General features: G+C 42.0%; 3 protein-coding genes across 6 annotated transcripts in view; 1 reads left to right on the forward strand and 2 right to left on the reverse strand.

The window, feature by feature from the left end:
- Positions 1-12,838, reverse strand: part of LOC100742314 — a 189,628-nt gene extending 176,790 nt beyond the window's left edge. Inside the window, exons 1-2 of the mRNA XM_033322226.1 lie at positions 12,218-12,838; positions 11,270-11,390 (exon numbers count right to left, since the gene is read on the reverse strand). The gene's annotated coding sequence lies outside the window, so the exon portion shown is untranslated. The remainder of the gene's footprint in view (positions 1-11,269; positions 11,391-12,217) is intronic.
- Positions 12,839-15,843: 3,005 nt separating this feature from the next.
- On the forward strand, positions 15,844-19,496 carry LOC100742438 (nischarin). Of its 2 annotated transcripts, XM_012388732.3 has the most exons (4): positions 15,844-15,939; positions 16,170-16,325; positions 16,662-16,974; positions 17,058-19,496. In XM_012388732.3, exons 2-4 carry the CDS (start codon positions 16,198-16,200, stop codon positions 18,042-18,044), a joined length of 1,428 nt encoding a protein of 475 aa, XP_012244155.1. In that variant the 5' UTR covers positions 15,844-15,939; positions 16,170-16,197; the 3' UTR covers positions 18,045-19,496. The 2 variants fall into 2 exon arrangements, with proteins under 2 accessions (XP_012244155.1, XP_003491570.1); XM_003491522.4 differs by having other exon boundaries at positions 15,874-16,325.
- A 132-nt stretch (positions 19,497-19,628) lies between these two features.
- Positions 19,629-22,375, reverse strand: part of LOC100742559 (heat shock protein beta-1) — a 25,466-nt gene continuing 22,719 nt past the window's right edge. For all 3 annotated transcript variants that reach the window (XM_003491524.4, XM_003491523.4, XM_012388733.3), the window contains one exon: positions 19,629-21,386. In XM_003491524.4, coding sequence (XP_003491572.1) covers positions 21,192-21,386 — 195 coding nt within the window. In that variant the 3' untranslated portion in view covers positions 19,629-21,191. The remainder of the gene's footprint in view (positions 21,387-22,375) is intronic.

Here is a 22,375-nt window from a genome sequence, read left to right on the forward strand (position 1 = left end):
TACTGGCCGACGCAAGTTCGCGCCGAAAGAAACGAAGACAACGAAGAAATGGAAGAAGCATCGCGGCGCGGCGTACGGACGAGCAGCGGAGGGACACACGTGTTCGCGCGTATGTCAGCTGGGGATGTTTGTTCGCGTAGCGCCACGGCGTCGTCGCGACTCGACCAACGTGTCGTCCTTCGTGTCTGCCAGCACTCTGCGTCACCTCGTTTTTCGCTAGACAAAATCGAGATGCTCGACGACTCGAGGAATACGTTAAAATACAAACGATGCCGGCGCAAATCGCTTCGAAGATGTTTCTTTCTTCGTTTCGTTAAAACGAACGTTCGAGGAAACAGAATCGTTCTTTCGCGATACGAAACGAATATTGTTGGAGAGTGACTCCGACTCGTCCACCTTCTCGTCGCCATTACTCCGCCGCTATACCGTTTGCGACTTTACGTTTTTATTTCGCCATTTCGTTTGCTACAGTTTCTTCTGGAAGCAGTCCGGACTTCTTTTGGTCAGATCCGGAATTCTTATTTCCGTTTTGAAGCCGGCTGGTAGCAGCTGCGCAAAGAAGTCGCCAGTTGCGTTCTTGGAAACGGTTTCTACCGTTTCTAGGCGGGGTGCGCAGCGCTGGCGCAACGTACTCGCGTAAAAGGGCTGGTTACCGCGCGAAATCATCTCGTCTCGAATCCATTCGGTCGCGCTTCGAGGAACCCACGGCGATTGGCATGAATCCGTTCGTCGAGCGATTAACCGTACGACCTATAAAGATCTCCGAACGAGAATCCGACATCCAGAGACACCGGGACACGTTAGAATTCCTTCTTCCCTCGAAGGAAACGTTCTTGCCGTTGCCTCGTATAGCTCGCGATTCGTCGCGCAATCCGCTTCGTAAATTTTCCTTCCACGATTCGAGTTCCGACCATCGTCTCCTATATCGTCAATCTGTGGCGAAAAGTTTACCAGCTGGTGATAGTTTCGCGACATCGCTCGAGCGTGCGCTTGAAATAAAAATTGCGCTTTGTTACAAATATAGCTTGTTATTCGTCCGGTCCGAAGTGGAAGGTACGTGGCGAGTATGACTGGATATAACGAGGCAACGGGTTAAGATTACTTAAAATACTCGTTGTATCTCGTATTCGCTGCGAATCTGGGCTCGAGGCGAGACGAGCGAGTGGGCCAGTAGATGAAACGCGAAAGAAGGCAAAGTGGTAGGAAGAGCGTCCGGTTGTTGAACCGACCGGTCGGCGAAGCACAGAAGCGCGTGTGCCGAGAGAAAACGCACTCGCCTATCCACCTTCTATAGCCCTCGACCGATCGTAATTAACTCTGTTTTCTCGCGAGACGATCCGACCGATTCAGCATCCGTAATAAACGTTCGACTTCCATAGATTCTCTTTCGATTTTTCACAACTTGGTTGCGTCCACCACTTTCGAAAACGAGATCGATCCGTGTCTCCGTTTCTAATCGGCGTTAGTTTACGCGCTATTTTCCGTTATCGTTTCCCCTTTGTGCTCAACGAGGATACCTCGTTTCAGTTGCACTTTCGTTTACGAGATCCGGCGTCGATCCAATTTCCACGATGAATTCGTTGCTGTACAAACGAGTCGAGGAGAAATCTATATAATAACGCGCAACAGACGAAGGGAAGAGAGAAAAAAAGGAATAGAATTTCCAAAGAGGTCGCCCATTAGCACGGCGACGTGCTCTGGGATCTGTTGCGCGACGGTTTACCAATCAACGATATTCGTTTGTAAATGTTTCATAATTGTATCATAAAAAGCGACGCGCGACAAGCTGTAGACTCGTCGGACAAGTCTGGTAAAAAATATATCATTGTTCGCGCGTTAGTTTCCATCCACGGATCGACGTTTGCCGTAATTGACCGAATATCGATCGGCTGTTTATGCGATCGTGCTGTCGTTCACGCTGCAACCACGTCAAAGCGAGTCGCAATTTCCTCGAACATCGCTAGAAACATCCAGAAGCGGAGTAAAATCTTCGTACTTTTTCCCACATTACACGGCCGTGTCGTAATGCGTTCTTGCGTATCGTAAATCGCTAATGTAACGTTACTCGTTAGAGATATTAAAGATTTCCAAGAATCGTACCCATTCGTGGCGAATTTCGTTGGAAATCTCGAATCGACCGTTTGAATTCCGAATGCATTTTACGCTTCCCTTCGGCTGACTATCGCGTTCGTTAATAAAGTACAGCGGTCTGAAGGGCAGGCGTTGGGAACGCGAAGAGCATTCGGAAAATTGGCGAAAGTCGGTGAAACGCGTCCGTGCGATCTTGCAACGCTTTCAAAACATCGACTCGAGGAGGTTACGCTCGATGAAATCTACTCGACTATCCATATCGATTTTACTATATACGATAGTTGCAAAACATTACGATCTTCCTACTTCGCGTAATATCGTCGTCAAAATCTTGAACATATATCGAACGATCGTATCGCCATATTTAACAAATTGATAGTTACTCTAGTCACAAAACTTTCGAATTTTAAATACCAGCTATTCATTCTTTTTCACGTCTGACTTGCAGACAACCTAACTTACGATCCAGACAACGCAAGTCGAAGAACGTAATCCGCTAAATTTTAATTAAAAAGACCGCTGAACTATCCGTAATTAAAGCAAAGGAATACTCGAACTATTTTTCGTCACGGTCGATACAACGATGGAGTTTGGAAGACTTCTTCTCCGGTCAAACTTTACCAAACTACAAGCTTTGAAAAGCAAGTCGGCGAACAAGAAATAAGCGCGAAAGTAAAACGCATATATCGAGCATCTCTGAAACGAAGAAACTTTATTTCGAGCACCGCAAACATCGTAGATATTACATCAGATATTTCGAAGCTTGCAGGGAAATAAACAAACGAAAAGATAAGAAGGCTGAAGGCTTAAACGCGTTTACTTGGAAAGGGAGGTGGACGTGGAAAGAAGATACAGGTTAATGCCACGAATGGCGCGGTGAATCGGTGATCGTGAAAACCGTCAACGAATTATCGTAGAAAAAGAGAAGCTGGAAATCTGGGAGCAAGGTGCATTCACACGCAGACACGTGTTCGCCAGAAGCGCAAGGATCTCACGCCTCGACGATCCAGATGTCTCTTTTTGTTGCTGTTCGACCCTTCGGGGATAGAAGCTCGCCAGAATTTCTTCTCTGACGTAACTGCATCACGCGAAAATGGAGAAAGATATTCCAGCTTGCTGTTGAGATCTATAGACTATCCGATATCTATAAACAGAACAGACTATTCAGCTCGAAGATTTTCCTACTAATTCTCCGATAATTTTGTACGATGAAAGGTTGACAGCAACGATAGTCGCGATACAAACGGTATCGATATACTTTGCCAAAAGATCAAAGGACTAAAAACATGCCTGGGGTACGAAGCGAGCGCAAGGTTGTAACGTTTATGGAAGCACGCTCGTCGTGGGCATTACGCTCGCGAATCTCGTCTTGGTCGAATCCATTCGGAAACAGGTAAGTCGAGAGACCGAACAAAACGAGAAACACCATCGTGCACAGCTCTATCCGCTATCGATTTTTCTCTAGCGGATCGGCCGACGCGCGTCTTTCGTTCGCCGTCCGATTCGGTTTCTTTGCCAACGACAGTTGCGATTCGTTTTCTTTTTCTCTCAATAGCATCGAGATTATCTAACGGTTTAAGGCGATAGGGGAGAAATTTCGGCGAAAATTTACCGTCAGCGTACAGTTGTAAATTTGTACAGCCTGCAAATCGAAGGAATCGAGACGGAGGAAAGCGGAAGGACGATGAAAAAGCGAAAAGGACAGGAAAGACCGGCTCTCGAACAAACGGACACGCCGTGGTATCCGTATATTCAATGAGCGAGGCCCGTTGCGTTGAAAAAGGCAACGCTCTCGTAACTCAGCCCGGCGAGAGCAATATCGAAGATGTACGGAGGCGCAGCGCGACAGCACGCTTTCGTATTTCACGCGAAACAGGTGGATATTGCCGTCGATGTATCACCGGGGCGGTTTGCCCGCAGCCGGCCTACGTTATATCCGCAATTTCGATAGCTCGCTATTTATTTTATCGACGCCCCTCTGCCCACTTGCTCCGCGTTGAAACAGCTTCCAGCATCTACCCACGAATTAGCGTGGTAAAAAGGTAGAAAGAGCGCGTGCGCGCCAAACGATCGTATCACGACCTTTACCTTTTACCTCGAAAAGGCAAGAAGAATATCTCAACGCAACGAGTTATTGAGTTACGCTCGTCCCTTTCACCGATCGTGGTAATTTCACGCAGCGGCAACAGCTCGTAACGGTAACAAAAGGCGCTTCGCGAGGCCCGCGAGATTTAAGACGATCGAGCCTCTCGCGGAAAATTTCACGACTTGGCGTTTACGGGCAAATTACGCGAACGAAATTACTGGCGCACAAACGACGAGGACGACGACGAGAGTAAGAGGAGGAAGAAACGGGCGCTTCGAGCGAGAACAAACAATTATTGCGTCCCCGTGCCTGTTGTGGCGCGTTGTCGTCGCTTGCACCGCTTCCACCGCTTCCACCGCTTCCACCGCTTCCGAGCAGATACGAGAAGGCTAGTGGTCCTCGAGATCGTTGAAAAGCATCGGCAATTACTCCGGATAGAAAAGGAATCGCTAGAACGATGTAACGCGATAGAGAAATGAAAAACGTGCAAGGTGATTTTTCACCGGCAGACTGGATATTTTTAATTATTTCGATGTTCGTTGACGGAAAAACGGATTTATTATAAGCGTTTAACAAGGGCGCAGCTAGAACACGTCAATCGTAATTTCGCTGATCGTGCGATTGCATGCAACGAAAATTCGATTTGATTTTTAATTCGAAACGAACTGTTTTACGCGGAAAACCCATCTATCGGATAGCTAGTTTCCAAACGATAGCGAGAGATAGCCATCTTCGTTCTTAGAAGCAAACGGAACTGCGATCTTCCGCGTTAAGTAAATGTACCGTCGCGGAAAAATCGGTCGAACGATATGCCGGCGTGACGTAAAAAAGAAAAAGAGAAAAGAAGAGGAAACTAAAGGATACCGAAAGGAAGGGTACTTTGCAGCAAGCATCGATAAGGAGCAACCCGACTTCGATTAGGGGTCAACTACCCGTTCCTCCACCTCCTCGCTTTTACGGTCCGTTCCAGTCGCTTTCCGCGAATAGGTGTCACGCGTATAATTCAACCGTCGCGAGACTGTTAACGGTCGAACAAAGTCGGGTTTACATCGTCGGGCCGTACCTACGAAAGCCACACGCTATTCCCTTTTGTCCGTACGCTCGTTTCTTCGCCTTTTTCTTTTCCGTCTTTCCAACGATCTCCATCGACTTTATAACAGAATTTTACGAGGTTACGTGACTCTATATAATTCGCACGAAAATACTTTTCCAATTTCCACGAGATCACGAATATACGAATAAATGATTCAAGCTCCTCGTACGCCAGGATATTGGCCCACGCGATCGGGCGACCGTTGGATAATTTACTCGAAACGCTCGTGCACGGCATACGTGACGCTGTATCTTTTCGATTTTAAGAACGTTCCTTAAGCTTGGCCTCGTTTACGATCGAACGAAATGATTTTTGAGAAGGGCGGATCAAAGTCAACGCGGCATTAAGCACGCCAGTACTCTCTTCGGAGAAAGACGCGTCGTTTTTCTCGCAGAATTATCGTTCGGAATCGGTCAAAGAAGAACGCAAGGACGAGGAACGAAAGGCGAGAGAGAAGAACGTCCGAATCGACGTTCAAGAATTTCAAAGTCGCGTGAAAAATTGATCGGAACGCGAAAAGCTCAGGGACTAAAAGTTTTATAGGGAAAGAAGAGAAAAAAAATTGAGAAAAAAACTGGACCGCGCGTTCGCCCGTGTTATCTTGCAACGAGCGCACTCGCGAAAGTGACCGCGTCTGTAGCGATTGCGAAACGAGGTCTCTTTCCAGTGGCCGGTACGTCCAAGAGCGAACACTCGGCGACGCTCAAACAGCTGACCGATCGTTCCGTCCAACTCGATTATTTGTCACGTTCCTAGAATCGGAGAAAGACTCGTGTGAAAAACGGCGCTGCAATGGAGAGAAATGGAAATTTTACCAGCCACTCGCTTATGTTTTTATAGCTTATAACCCGTGATCGTCGTTACTTTTATCGCGAAATTTTCTCTTATCGAATATTTAGCAAAAAGAAAAAGAGAAGTTGCAACTTTGAAGAAACTTTCTTACGTTTTTCTTGCGAAAGAAACCAGATAAAATGAAAGTTTTGAACAATTTCGAGCAATTAACGCAATCGTTGAAACACAATTTTCTTGCGCGAAAGACACGGCTATTTTATCCGCAACGAAAGATCGATCGATATGACTTTACTTTTCGGCGACCAAAGGTCCATTTATTCCATTTCAATTTTCAAACTATATTTATCGAGGGAAAAGCACACCGCTCGCCAGACCCGAAATTCAATCTCTGGACCCGAAACCAATATCGGTTTTACTCGCATCTTCGCAGCCTACGAAATCCGCGATTCCATTATTATCAACTTCCAATGAATTTGTGAAATTCCAAACGGTCCATATTGGTGGAATCTCGGGTATATGATATTCGACCCTGGCTATTCACCGGTGCGCTCGGCGACGAGCGTCGAGCGAGTCGAAGGTTGGCAGAGAAATCTCGGCTCGGGCTGGCTATCGGGCTTTCGCGGCCGGTCACCGCTTTCGATGCTCTTATTTCGGTATTACCGTTCTGAATTAGCTGGGCGGAGAGCGTGTCGTGACGCGTAACCAACTGCGTTCGTTCTTTTGTATTACTACACACGCAGAAGGACAGGTTGAAACTGTGAAACGCGCGTGTGCGAACGCTTGGACGCGCGATCGACCGAAGAGCAAGAACGTCGCCGCGGCGAAAGAGGTATGCGCCATGCGCGTAAGCGTAAGCAGAATAAACGCGCCGTCGAGAAGAAAGCGAACGGAACGAATGAACGAGAGTAATGGACGTTTCGCGGGGAACACGGATCGACGAGGACTTCCATGGCGCGTTCGAAGCGAAATACCGAGTCGAGCTTGTATCTCGGACGAAAGACGAGTTTCCCTGCAGGTAGCTTTTTCTTATTCCTCTTCTTCCTCTTCTTCTTCTTCTTCTTCTTCTTCTTCTTCTTCTTCCCTTCTTTTTTCTCCTTCGGATCGAATGAAATTTATCGCGTAGAATTTGTTCCGTCCGGAACATACATTTCGAAGAACCGAAAACCTCACGACTCGGAGACGAACGCGCTAGATTAGACGAAGATTGTTTCGATTCATCCGTAATTCGTTCCAGATGCGTAATTCGAGATGCGAACCGGCACGAAACACCCGAGATTACGTCTCATTGTCAGCGCCGTCTGAAATCTCTTCGGGTCCGATTAATCGGAAATTAAACGTTTCCGTCGAACGTTGATCGTTAAGACGCCCTTGATTTTAAATCTTGGCAAAATCGTTCGAACAGAAGTTATCTTCTTCGTTTCTGACGATGCGCAAAGCCGATAATTTATTTTACGATTCCGTACTTATCGCCTCGCGGATATGACGCGATACGCGATCAAGATCTTCTCTTCGGAGTTCGTATTCCAGCATAATATCGAATTATCGAGTTATCGAAAGGAAGAAGAAAAAAGTGGTTACTTCGAAACGACTTTATAAAGATAACGTGCGTTGTATAAAAAGGGGCATTGATCGAACGTAGTGGCTATATTAGCGATAGTGCTCCGTTCTATAAAGTGCACCAAAAAAAAAAGTTCATTTTTTATTGAAAGTTCGAGGGCCTTCAACGAAATCGATAGAAAGGGGGGAAAAGGGTTTGTTAATTCGGTTAATTGACGGAAAGAGTTCGAACGTTCAATTTAGCGAATGGTTGGAATAGTTGGAATCGATAGCGCCGTAACGGTGGGTTTCGCTGCGGCAAAAATGTGGAAATAGAAATGTACGAGAACTCGGTCGATACCTATCGCGATAACACCTGCGCTACTCGTCACCAGTGGCTCCTTTGACAGATCCTATTCTCGCAAGTTCCAGTCGTGCCATCAATTTCGACACCTATGCATCCCTTGTTCCAATCTGACGGTATTCCACGCGTCGAGAAAAATATTCGAGACGACAGCGACGAATTTTATTATGCGATAGATTCGAATCTCGAGACAAGAATAACGATTTTCTTTCTTCTCGCATTAACACCTATTGCGAAACAACGGTACGAGGTTTTCATATTTTATAAAAATGTTACTCGACTGCGTTTAACATTGTATTTATTTATAATGTCGTATCGTATATCGCACATACGAAGTACTGCCAAGTATTACAAAGGTAAATCGGATGAAATTCAATTGGGAAAATTCGACGATACGAAATATCAAAAGTACGCAACAACATTCGCAATCATACGCAGTTCGTGCGATCTTCCGTACTCCGTAGGAAATTTAGTTTTCCATAAACAGAATCACGTTAAGTACGATGACATCGCGGTTGAAGAACAAGACGTCGTTTTTAACGGCGTACGATTCGAAGCGTACGATCTGTATTAGAAATAATACGTCGACTATCAGATAAAAGCAGACATCCTATAAAGAGCAACAGACAAAGCGGTAACCTTAACTGCCTTAAAAATTCAACCAGACGACGGAAATCTAGTAACACGAGCGACAAAGCTACTGTGCTTAAAGTTACATCTCAACTTAATCGCGTGAATTTCTGATTCGCGTACGACAGGTTAGAGTTACAGATTAGAGTCATATTCGCGAGATCAGAGGGAAAGAAGACGGCATGTTGCCTGGCGATGAACGCGTTCAAATTGCAGAGGTTTTATCGCAAAAGCGCACCCCCGTTGCGGAACAACGGATCCGAAAGCAGAGGCTGGCCGTTTCTGACGGTTTCTGCCGACCGTGGGAATCGGCCGACTTTTTGCGTTCGAAGGAAAGTTTGCGCGAAGGAACGGAGGATGAGCCTGGCAAGTGGGTCGGGTTAGCTGGCTTGGAGAAAGGTGGAAGTGAAACGACGATGGAGCCGATCACCGCGCAACTGGCAAGATTCGTCCGATATCGAGCAATAACGTAACGAGCAATAAGCAAGAACATTTTTATACGCACAAACGCGTGCTTAACAATCGGTATAGATTCGATTTACCATCGCGTTATATATGTCACGAAGAAGACGCGATTAAAATTTAAACGAAAAGGTCGACAAGCTATTCGCTAGGAAATTACAAACAGATTTATCGCCTCGTATCTCCCTTTATATATGTAAATATGCTTCGTGTCGAAACGTTACGGTATAATTAATTGTTTGGTTGATCGAGTACGTAACTCCCTTCGCACCCAGAGAGGATTTGCATAGTCGAGATTCGAGTGCTCGATCTCCATGTGCATGCATAATTCGGTTGATCGATCTTCGGGAAAACACGCTTCACCTAGATTCGGAAAATTTAAAACCTCGCTATCTCGTTCATGACTCGAATATCGGCGTCGCTGCGCTAACAATCGCTCGTTGTACCTACGCTTTTCTCGTTTCTAACAAAAGTTCTCGGCAAAGTATAGAATGCACGATATGACGAAACGAAGTAAATTCGTCGCAAAGTGAAAATGCAGAAAAACGATAGGGTTGATCGAGCTTATCAACGGAACGATCGGCGTACCGAAAACTCGTGTACACGTGGCAGAGGAACGCGTTAACAAGACCCCCTCTAATCGCGCAACTCGTCGAGCCGAATATCCTAGCCCTCGTATCTCTCGCGTAATCGCGTTCCGCGCGAGAATAGAACGCTTAATAGAATTTGAATTGCAACACGCAACGCACGGTGTAAAAAAAAATTGCCGCGCTGCGCTGTCGGCGCGCGTTACCGGCTCGGTGCGATCGCTCGCGAAAGGCGATTACGTGCCACGGCATCGATACGAACACGTTGCACACCGGCAAGGATACGCACCCGCTGAAACGAACGCTCGTCCGATCGTCTGCAACAAGCTGTCCCGTTATACGCGTTCGAGCATCTTGCCGGAAAAATCGAAAACTAATGATCGGAGACAACGCGATTGCTTCGAGTATTAAACTCGTCCGGATGTTTCGAAACTTTCGAACGAAAGACGAAGGATGACCCTTGAGGATTTAGCGTGTAGAGACGATTAATCGGGTTCGATAAAACGGTACGAAACGAATAAAACGAAGAGAAAGAAAAGAAAAAGATAAAGCTGTCGTTCTAACGGCAAGATTCTCGTATTATCTCGCAGCTAACGCGATTCCAAGTCGACTCAACCGAATTTTTATTCGTCAACGTCTATTCCTAGTTTATCTCTTCCGCGATCTCCGGTTCGTGGAACAGCGAAGCACGAATTACAAGAAGCGCGGTTCTTCGAACCTCTCCGAGGAGAGACGGTCTCGAAACGAAATTCTTCGTCGAGCGAAAAGAAAATTCCAAGTACGTACATCTGTATAAAATGCAGGTGCAACGAGTGCATCGGCGAAAAGGTCCGAATTTCGTTTCTTCAACCAGCCTGAAGAAAGAGATCGTTTCCTCCTGCACTCCGCACTATACATTTACAACATCTACGAACGCGTGCATGTCAAAAACTTCGCTTGTATCTTTGGACTTTACCGAAATACGTGTTATTTCTCGCAATATCGAAATATTTCTTACTCCGTTACCTATTACAGTTCTAGATATCTACTTGTCATAGTATAAAGAGAAATTTATTTCCTTATCAGCATTTTTAAAATACTACTCTATATATTTCGTTATGTTTCTCTCACTTTACTACGCTTTACCTCTAACGTAAATTTCCCCGTTATTTGATATTCTTCGCGCGAAAATTAATCACGATTATTTCACCTCTATAAGTACATCGGCAAACTTGATAGTTGCGCCACATCTAATTCTTAATCCTATTTGACGAAATAAAATTATTTTACGGTCCTCGAGCTATAAAGCGCGAGCCGGAAGAAGCTCGTTAAAATGCTTTTCTTCGAAACGCAGCTGATTCAACCTAAAGATACGTCTCGCGGATCGATCAACTTCTCTATCAACCTTCTCAAAATGCTTCGGTATACTATCGAAACGATACTGACATAAACAGGAAAAAAGTGAAGGCTGATCGAACAACGGCGACGCGATAACTCGAACCGTCTGTCCGACCATTCTGACCACGAATGTATCGAGCGTGGCCGGAACCGATCCCCGATGCTTCGTACGAAAGCGATAAACTGCATTCTTCGTTAAGAAGACGCGAGAGGCGACGCAACATTCCAAGGAGAAGAGACCGGCCACTCACCTTTGGTTGCGGTCTCAGCTTCTGCTTGGACGAACGGCCTCACGGCAGCCAGCATCCTTCGCGCTCGTTCTCTTCTTCGTTATCCGCTCCCACCGCTTTCCCGCTCGTCCTCCCAGCCAAACTGCCAAACAATGTTCCGCTATTACTTTTCAAGTAATTTCAACGAAAGCGATCTTTCTAATTTTCTTAAACTTCCATTTTTTAATTCGCTAGTATATCTCTCTTTGTAAGAGAATAAAAAGATACGGAACACAAGATCGATCGATCGAAGAGGAGGTTCGAGAAAACGTAGGCACGTTTGAGTAGCTGAAATTTACATTTAATCGTGTTTCGCTTTCTTCGAATACGATCAAGCATATCTCGTGGAAACCATGCATTTGCCATAAGCATGCATCGACGTCGAACGTTGCGACAAATATTTATTACTATAAAATTGCTGTGAAAGACGAAAACATCGCAGTATACGATAGCAAGCAATTATTTTATAAAACGGGAAAATTTATATCGTTTCTACGTATAATCGCTGACCGAATAATGGTTTTCTCGGCACGGTTGAGCGGTAACGACGCGACAAGAATTCGAGAGTACGCCCACCACTGAAATGCCTACCTGCCCGAGAGTCGTTCTTTCTCGAGGTTATGTTATGAGTCACGAGGCCGCGCACGCTTTGCCAAGTATCTCGACATTTTGTCACGCGTTGGTCCCCTTTAATCGCCACACGTTCAACGCGCATCGCGCCTTACGCCTTTCGCTCGTTTTCTAGAAATCGATGAACCGATGCGCGTCGATCGATTCGTTTATTTGTCAATGAAAAAATCAACAAAACGTAGGTGGAATAGATCGAACAAAATAGTTATTCTTTATATATACGCGTATGTACTTTTCAATTTTGATTTCTCCAAACGCCAAGTTGTTAACGTTCAACCTTGTCGCATATGTTACACTCACCGTAATTTAAACCGCAAAACGTTGGATGAAACCGTACGATAACGCACGTCCAAAGACAATCGACGCAATTCACTCGGTACTTTATTTCACTACACTACACGCGCGCACAAATGCACTCTTTTGGTAACACAAGCACGAACTTGTTAAATCTTGCAACTCGCTTCTTGCAACTCCCATGGACAACGATTATAACTCCTTCGCTTCTATCGAAGAATTTGCCCTTTAGCACGCGTTTTCATCAACGATATCGACTATTTTCAATATCGTTATCACGAATATCATATACATATGATATGATGTATATTCGGATATTTCGAATATAATAATGCAACGTGTAAAATTGACGGAAAATTCAGTTTATACTTTAAACGATCGAAACTAAACCATTTTTAATCGCATAGGAAATTTCGCGATCGGAGAAAATTAAATTCCATATCTGATACCGACTCGGCTCCGCAAGCGATCGAATCACGAAAAGATCCGCTCTACGTTTATCGATCACTCCATCCGTTAAAAAATTTCACCGACAGCGCTCGTAAATCATCGCTGACATCGGATAAAGAGCGACGCCAATGCGAGACAAGGAAATCGCTTTCCACCGTGGCATCGAGTCTGCAATTACAGTGCAATCCTTAAAGTCTCCTTCAGTCCGCGTACAGCCTCATCCACTCTCAAGGAAACCAGTCGATAGTTCCTCTCGCGCAGAATCGTCATCTTCGAAGTAACCACTTTACCAATCATGATGCACGCGAAACAAGCTTCGCAAACTTCGCGCGAATCACTCCAGGCATACAGTACGTAAATCGTTATCGATAATCGATCGTAACGGACAAAATGCGTCCCTAAGGAATTTCCATATGTAACGCTTCGTTTCAATTAACAGAATGCAGTAATTTTTCGGACTGTAAATCCTTCGGGCAACACCATGACGAATTACCAAACGTGCCACTCGGTAAATCCTTTGACAAGAACATAACTTCTCGATAATCTCACTCACGGTGCGCCGCTCACAAACAAATCCTCGTATATGGTCAGCGTGCAGATTCACAAGACGCGATGAAATTGTGTAATCTTTCGGCTGACAAAGACGAAAGATACTTTTCTACGAAGGCAACGTTCGATCATGGAATCGTAAGATCGTGAGAGACGAAACACAGATTCTTCGAATTTCGTAGACGAGTTCGCTGCAGAGTAGCGGACAGCTTTCAAAGCTGAAGGAACCGCAATGAACCGCGCACGATCGTCGTGAAAGCGACACGACACTGGATGAGAACAGGCAACAGGTTCGTTGGATTGCTCTGAGGAACGTGACGACGATACGAACAGGAGGGGAGGAGGTTAGGTACTGGCCAGGTAAGCCAGTGCCGCCATTGCTCCTGACGCAGCATCCACCGATTTACAGTGGCGTAAGCCTGCCGATATTCCGTCGGGATGAAAATTCCCTGTTGCCTCTGCCGTTTTACGCAATTTACAACATTTCGCTTGCCCCTTGTCCTCCGTCTTCCCTCTTACAGGTATTTCTTACGGTTCCGATCTGTTAATTAATATATCCTGAAGACGAAGTGCCGCGTCTTAATTACACATATATAAGTCATATGTGTTTTACATGCGACGTAATTCGGAATAAGATCACGTAATTGGAAAAGAAAACCATGGAACGAGGGAATTGTTTTGGCACATTATTTTAAAAAGAATATGTATATAGGTATACGAAGAAGCGTAACTTGAAAGTTAATTAACTATGCCATCTTTTTTGTTCCATTGTCTTTTTTACAGTACGTAACTATTTATTTAAATTTCCAACTTACGTCAAGCCAATGGCGTAAATGCAAAAATATCGGTACTAATAGCGCTTTGCCAGACAATTTCAAAACTACTTCGAGCAACTATTCGAAAGAACGCATAAGCATCGGAGAATCGGTATTCGACGGTGATTGGTAGTTAGATGTTCGATTTATGGTATTCAAAGATTGCGAGGCAACAGCTGACGCTATTAGTTATTTTATTTGATTTGCGGATGCTGTGGGATTTTTTTCCCCGACGACTATACGTATTATCGAAGCAGAATTCAGATATTTGTTAAAACGGTAATAGAGTAGTAGATCATAGAAACAAAGAAATGCATAAAATATACTCTTCAAGCGTTGTATACGAACGTTTTTCTGAATAGAGACTGACACAACTCTAAAAAAGTTTCGTACTACGTACTTACACGGAATACAAACTTACCGCATCCGCCTGAACTGAATAAACATATGAGCAGAAAATAGTAACGTTTTATTTTAGCAAGCTGATAAAGTACGTTCATTGGGAAATATAAGTCTAATTGAATGCAGAAACAAAAATTTTGAATTTCGATTCAATTTACTTTGTACTTGAACGTATGGAATATGCAGGAGAAATGACTTGAATATTCTATCGCAAAAGTTTCATAGAAAGTCAATAACGTGAGTCACACGAAAAGGAAGCGTTCTACTAGAATGCTAATCGTAGACACAGACATCGATCACGAACCATGTCGACGAAATTTTGATTACGCCACTGCAGCAACAGGTTGTCACCAATGAGAACCGCCGTGAATGGGCGCGTTCGTCCATTTGATAGCAACACGATCTGCCACTACGAGGAAACAATACCATCTTTTAAACCTACCGATCTCTGTACGTAAATTCTATTATGAATTAATATGTTACATGTACATAAATGTATACAAAACCAGGTTTTTCAAACCAGTTGTAGAACATGGTTAAATAAAATAAATGCACCGATATAAATATTCGATATTTTAATTAATATATCAATGTGAAAATTAACGCGATACGTTACCCGTTTCTTTATTATGCTTTTAGTCTATTTTATTAATTTAATTATAACCTAAGCATTCGAGGCAAACAAAGATGATTGAAAATAAAAAGAATATATTGCTTCGGTAGCGATAATCAAAGTGAATATTTAATTCACTCCTCTTTTTATCACCACATGATTACACAGTTACCAATACTACTGTAAATAATCAAACACGCTACACATAGCGATTAATTTAGCGATGTACAAACAGAAACAGAATCGATTTCAGTATTACTTGGAACTTATTTTACATGTAAATTGTGCAGATACATTTTTTCCCCATTAGTATAAATAGTAACTTATTGATAACTCGATACTTATAATATATAGTAAAATATCATTTATATGAATCTATCAGGGGACAAACAGTTTCCATAATAAATTCTCTGATATCACTGACTTCTCACTGAATTCACCGATTTTAATTACTACTTACAATTTTTTATATTTCATATAATTAGAGTTCACGTTCAAATAAATGAACACTATCCAATATTTCGTTTCAGTAAAGTGTTCGACCAAGTTCTACTATATTCCATGTTATTTGGTACATAATGACAGACCAATGACAAACGACCATTGAGTATGTAAAAATTGTATAAAAAGATCATCGATATAATCAATAAGATGAAAATTAGGGAAAACTACACTTGATGTTATATGAACGAAAATTCTGGCCGATACTCTTATATCAGGGAGGAAATTGCTGACTGCTTATATTATCGAGAAAAATTCTCAAGAAGTAAAAAATCTGAGAACCCCTGTCGGAAAGAATAGCGGGGCGTATGAGCGTACAGTCTGTCTCGGGTCAGTGCTTAACTTGATCGCAAGGTGGTAGCACCGAGTACGTTTTTCTATGCTTCTTCTGTAGGAAGGTTAGTGCCTGATAGTGCAAAATATGAACATTCGTATAATAAAATCTTATTGTGTTTTGGACCAATAAAAAAGAGCAACGCGGTATATTCGCGAAGACAGTACAATGCTACAAATAGATAAGAGGCATCCCTCCCACTGATGCAAAACAGTTGATATTGGCAGCTCTCGTCTCGATTTGGGATAACCTCTTGGTTATAACAACCAACTACAGCTCTTGTCGCATCTTCAGCCGACAATTACCAAAACGTTTCGCAAGGATGGCGTGTCTTTTGCTGAACCAGGAAAATGTGCATATTAAGATACCATCGGCAGACACTGTCGACGGTATCACTTATTACTGCATCGAGGTTAGGATTGCTTCGATCAAATGGACTGTCAAGCACAGGTGAGTGATTCATATCTTTTATTTGCGAGAATTTCCGCAGATTTTCGATGTATACCTCATCTTGTTTCTAGTATTGTATTTTATCAAAAGATTTATCGCACAAAAGAGATAAATATACGTTTACTTATTTAGGAGTTATCATTTAGTCTAAAATGTAATAAAATCTAATTTGTTTTTCGATAGGTTTTTGACGATTACTATATTACACATTTACATTTATTATTGTCGTTTTACGTATTGACAAATTTTGACATTGTACCATAAACAATCAGAATAATTTAATACGTGAAAAGGAATCTTTACTTTTACGTATTTTTTTTTTCGTTTTCTTTGCAGGTACAACGATTTCGCGGAGCTTCACGATAAACTTGTCTCAGAGAATTACGTCAAGAAGGACATATTGCCACCAAAGAAGCTTATCGGAAATAAATGCGAAGCTTTTGTAGAAAAGCGTAGACTGAACTTGGAGATCTATCTGAACGAAGTGTATAACTATTTAAAGAAAGCAATGCCTAGAGAATTAGCTGTATTCCTGGATATGCATATATACGATATATTTTTCCTACTACAAAGTATGGCTTTAGAGTTTTTTACAGAGGGTAATAATTTGTTACAAAAGTCCAAAACTTACAAGTTTAATCTAATACAGGTGACTATACGTAGTTAAACCAACGATACGTATATTATTTATCATGCATTCGATTAAGGTATAATATAGCCGTTCCCTTTCAGTTGTATGCAATCAGCGAGAGATTGAAACAACCCTGTCCACCGATCGAAGTTGTCGACAGGAAATATGACTTCAGTCACGTTTTGGATTTCAATTCTCATCTAACTGGTTTGATCGTCGAAGGGAGCCCGGAACCTTATAGAACCAGCAATATATATTCTTCCGCATTGTCCATCGAACTGTCAAGTTTCAAAAACATAGAAGATCTAACTATCAATCAGTATCCAGTGGATAAAATATACCACATGGGCAACCTTCGAGACACGGTAACATATTTAAAAGTAAACAACACGAAGCTTAGAACTATCGTGGAATTGGCAATGTGCGAGGAAGTGCACAAAAATATTGAAAATGCGAATGATTCTCATGTCTGGTTCAAAGTCACTCACCTAGATCTCAGCGATAATCGAATAGAAGTTATAGACGAAGCGATTAAATTGTTGCCTCAAATAGAATGTTTAACTTTAAATAATAATCTACTATCTGAAATTTCGAACGTCACTCTTTTACCGAGGTTGTCCCAATTGTATCTAGCGTCGAACAATTTCACAACTCTACCAGACGATCTGCATACGAAACTCGGTTATATAGTGTACATCGACTTGTCCCAGAACAAATTAACCTCGTTATCGAGCTTTTCGAAATTGTATTCGTTGGAGGGTTTAGACGTGAGTTGCAATCGTATCGAGAAGATAGAAGAAGTAAAGAATATCGGGCATCTACCTTGTTTGGAGAATCTGAGATTGACCGGAAATCCAGTGTCGACGATAGTCGACTACAGGGTGAAAGTGTTAGAACCGTTTGGCAAAAGGGCTGCAGATATTTGTTTAGACAATGAAAAACCAAATCAGAAAGAACTGGACACCGTTTCCGTTCATCAAGCGTTACGCATTGCCAGAGAAGGAAAATCGCCAACGTTCACCGCATCGGATGCGCCTTTGTTCTCCGCGGAGATTCCAAACATATGTATAGGATCCGGTAAATTATGATTCCATTTGAAACGATAAATTCCCTTAAAGAACACTTTGATATGAATTTTTATAATTGACCCAAATTGTTTCTGAAACACAAAAGAACCTTTTCATGCATTTAGATTTTGATGAAGCGAAAGCTACCAAGGATACCCATATACATTTCCCCCCTGCCCTCCTCCCGTCCACGAAGTGATACTACTGTGGGAATGACAATTTAATTGATTTAGATGAAAAGGTTCCCTTGTAAGTGAAATTAATATTCTATTTAAAACGGCGAACATCAGAACTATAGTTCTTTTATACGCTATTTATTATCGATCTATCGCGTCGGTGCTTTATATTACCTTTTAACATATGACGATAATCTAATCAGTATAATACGTGTACCAAAATAATAATCTATTATTTAATCTATTAAGTCTTAGATCGTAAGCCTTAGATGTCTTTATTCGATCTATCAATCAAATAATACGTGGTAATTAACCTGTTAGGTACGATTAAATTTTGTGCGGATCGGTTTCTCTGTACAGCTGAGTTTGACGCGAATCACGCGTAAACGATACGTACGATACGTAAATTACAACTTTTCTTAAAGATACGATGTATGTACTTTAATAATTTACATTAATAATTGATAATACAATTGAGTGCGATATATTTTATAGCACGATACGACACATAGACCCACGTCACAATTTTAATACTCATAGGGCAATAGTGTTTTTCAAATTGCTCTTCGTTTTCTATTTTAAAGCGACATATTGAGCTCGAAATCTAAAATGACATCCGCGAAAGCCACTATATAGTGGCGCATCGTACCTAAGAGGTTAAAAAGATAAACAGTCTGTCCGTTGGAGGATAACGTGCCACTTATCTTTGTAAAAGTGAAATTTGCAAGATTCTGCTGTGTAAATAATTATTTTTAAATCGTATATTGCGTGTTATCGTCATATATTTTTTATACAAACTCGGAATGCAAAATAGGAAGATCGGATAAATCGATGATTAGTATTTATTTATAATTTATTGTATCGGAGAATTTGGTTTATATCAACGGATATGATTAACGTAGCGATTCTCAAACTCTATTTATACCTTGCGTAATCAGTGTAAGTAATTAGCAATTTAGAAATAAGAAAGATTCATTTTAGGAATCGTTGTTTCTGCGAACAATGAATTATTTTAAACGATATTGGTTATTACGTATTCGTAAATGCGTTATTTAAATTGGCCGTATCATACGCGTATGATACAAACGGCGATACGACTATTTCTGAGAAATTTCCGATTGGATACGATCACCGCAGATTTATTAGCTGTTATTCGTTGTTTAAACTTTTAAGCCGACGTTATTTTGAAAGGTGTAACGTGTTCGATGTAACAATTTTATAGTGGTTTAACACAAACTACCTACATATATGTACATAAGAAGATTAAATATTTTGTTAATAAAGAATTCAAAATCAATAAACTGTGATAATTTGTTAGTAAATTTTTTGTCGATTTGTGATCAACGAATTATATCTTTTTGTTAGAATTTTTACAACTCTATATTACTTCTATTCCGGATGATACAAGGAACTTGGAGAAACTAGTTACTCTCTTTTAAAGTTTATTTTTATTTAAACTTCCACATAGTTCGCATTACCTTTTAAACATCATACGTATCTCGATAGTAGTAAAATATTCATAAATAATAATAATAATAATATTATAATAATAACATAATAATAATAATAATAATAATCATTACAATGCTCAACATAGTTTAAGCATTCTCGTGTTATAGTCTTTTAACATAGTACACCTAAAAACTAACACATTTGTAAGTTATCGTTTTACAGATGATCGAAGCTTTTCTTTCGATAAACTTTGCGATGTACAGTTTTCGAAATTGCAAAAATGTTTTTTTTCCCTAATTCGTGCCTCTCACGAAACACGATCTATCAAGAGTTACAATCTTTCTGTTCTATCTTTCTTCGATCAAAGGCAATGCGCGTTTTCGAGAAAAAGTGTTACGTACTTCGTAAAAGAAAGTGTCATATCAAAGCGTCGAGAAAGTTGGTAGATACCAAAAGGAAGAATAACAACTTATCAAATATCTTTGATTTCCTACACGTTACACGACGCCTACGCGTCGCTTATATCTTAACATTACAATCGTTAAATATATATATATAAATATATATATTTATATATAATATATGTATTCTTCTTTTCGTTGATCGTAACGAACTACGATCTTCGATGCTGATTTTACCGATCGATTCCCAGCTGATTGGAGTTACCATCGATCGATAGCAATCCTATAAACACACGTGTGTGTATATCAAAGCGACAAAAAGCTGATCAAAAAAGACACTGCATATCAAACACCTATACAGTAATTTTTTTTTTTTATACAAAATTAGGCGGTTCGTTTGATGGACGTCGAACGTGCTCGTTACATTCTACAGCCTCCGAATAAAGGATTCGTGTCTCATCGACGTTCGATTATCTCGTTTTCTACGTAGCTCTTTCAAGTTACAGTCGGTCTTGGTCAAATCGGATAGCAACGTTTGAAGAAATTCGCGAAAAGGGGCAAAATTTTGGATACTTTTGGTTATTCGATGTAAAACAGTTAATTAGAACGAAGGTTTTCGTTTTGTTTCCTCGAAGAGAGATACGCTTTCTCGTGCCATATTCGAGACTCGAGTGAAAAACTAAGTTTCAAAATTGCGCGTGTAAGTAAGCGTGTTTCGCTGCGAACCTTGCCTTCCCGCTAGTTCTCGTTTTATACTCGTAATTTATCACACGTTTTGTCTCGAAATTTAAATACCGAATCTCGATCGTTTTTCAATCAGGAAACGAAGAAAAATAAAAGAGGAGGAGGGAAAAACTGAAAAAAGCATAGAATTTATTCGATTTAAGTGGAGTAAACCGTTCGAGTAAACAGCGAGGAAGGAAACCGAAAGTTCACAGCGAAAGAGTGGAGAGAGAAAAAAAAACGGAGAAAAAGCAAAAGAAGAGGGGATAAAAGGGAAGAATGGAAGAGAGAAACGGACTTACGGGAATCGATGGAAAGGGCAGGAAGGGAGCGATCTGACGGACACACGAATCATGGAATTTCGAAGGGAGTTTTAAGAACCGTTTCGTCGTGTATTCGTCCGGTCGATCGAGCGTCTACTGGTGCGCGATCGGGATAAGCTTCTCGCCTGTGCCGATCGCCGGAAGCGGAGCCTCGACGGTGAGCACGCCGTCCTTGCTCAGCGAAGACTTGATACTCTCGGGGTTGGTTCCCTTAGGCAGTAGGAATTCACGGTTGTACTCCCTGTACACCGATTTGCTCTCCGTCTTCTCCTCGTGTTTCGCGTGGACCTGGACACACGAAAATGAAAATTAGGCGATTTAAAAAGTAACAATTTTCTCGCACGATACGCGCTCCTTGTATTCTACCGTCTTAGTTTCTTTCTTAGTAGTTTCTTTTTCTTCTCTTCCCTTAGGGACGAAAAATATTTTAGTACAAGCGAATCGACCGACATTCGTTTTCCCGGGAAATCCATCGATTTCGTAGCGCGCATAAGCCAAGAGAAGGCCAAGAATTCAGGTCGTCGGTTCGATTAAGCGCGTTCGTATTAATAAATCAGCTAGGACAGACCCATTTCTGCGATCACGCGAGCTGCATGCTAAAAACGACCGACATTGCTCCGCTCGTTGGTCAACGGATGCGATAACACAGAACGCACGAGGGTAGTTTTAGCAACGTATTTTATTCGGACGCTGTTATCTGTTCAGAATGCAAAGGGTTAAAAGCGAGTAACGTTGACGCATACTAACTAACTAACCAACTAACTTTCGATATTTATCTCGTCTACCATATAGTTTAGCACATATTGTCTACCGTATAGCGGTGAAACGTGCTCGCTTTTCAAAATCGATCGTATCTCGTCTTACTAGGTACGCAGCACGGCAGAAATTTTCAACTTTGTCTTCTCTCTGTCGTATAATGCGAAAATATCAAATCCGTAAACGTTATTTTCGAAGCTCGTAGGCAAACAATTGCCCGTTGAATAATTCAGAGCGTTCGTGGCATGACGTGTTCGGAAGCGGAAAGGGCGAGCTTCCCTCTTGAAGCTATCGAGGGTAAAAAAGACAGAGGTTGCGTGTCTCGTAATACGGGCGCCTGGAGAAAGTAGGTTATGGAAGGGGACGACGATAAAGTCGGAATACATGGACGTTTCGCGACTCTGATTGGCCGGCGACCACTACCGGTCGAGCCTCGTGATAAAACGAAGGTGCCGTGCAAAGGGTGGAAAAAGGAAGGAATCGAGGGTAAAATAATAAGCGGATGGGAATGGCGGCCGAAG

Source organism: Bombus impatiens, unplaced genomic scaffold, assembly GCF_000188095.3.
Source record: "Bombus impatiens unplaced genomic scaffold, BIMP_2.2 scf_0581, whole genome shotgun sequence".
NCBI lineage: Eukaryota > Metazoa > Arthropoda > Insecta > Hymenoptera > Apidae > Bombus > Bombus impatiens.

Excerpts from the sequence above, each read along its gene's own strand:
- LOC100742438 (XM_012388732.3), top strand. The coding sequence starts at position 16,198 with ATGGCGTGTCTTTTGCTGAACCAGGAAAATGTGCATATTAAGATACCA. Across the intron at positions 16,326-16,661 it reads AAATGGACTGTCAAGCACAG|GTACAACGATTTCGCGGAGC; the intron begins GTGAGTGATTCA and ends TTTTCTTTGCAG. Across the intron at positions 16,975-17,057 it reads ACAAGTTTAATCTAATACAG|TTGTATGCAATCAGCGAGAG; the intron begins GTGACTATACGT and ends GTTCCCTTTCAG.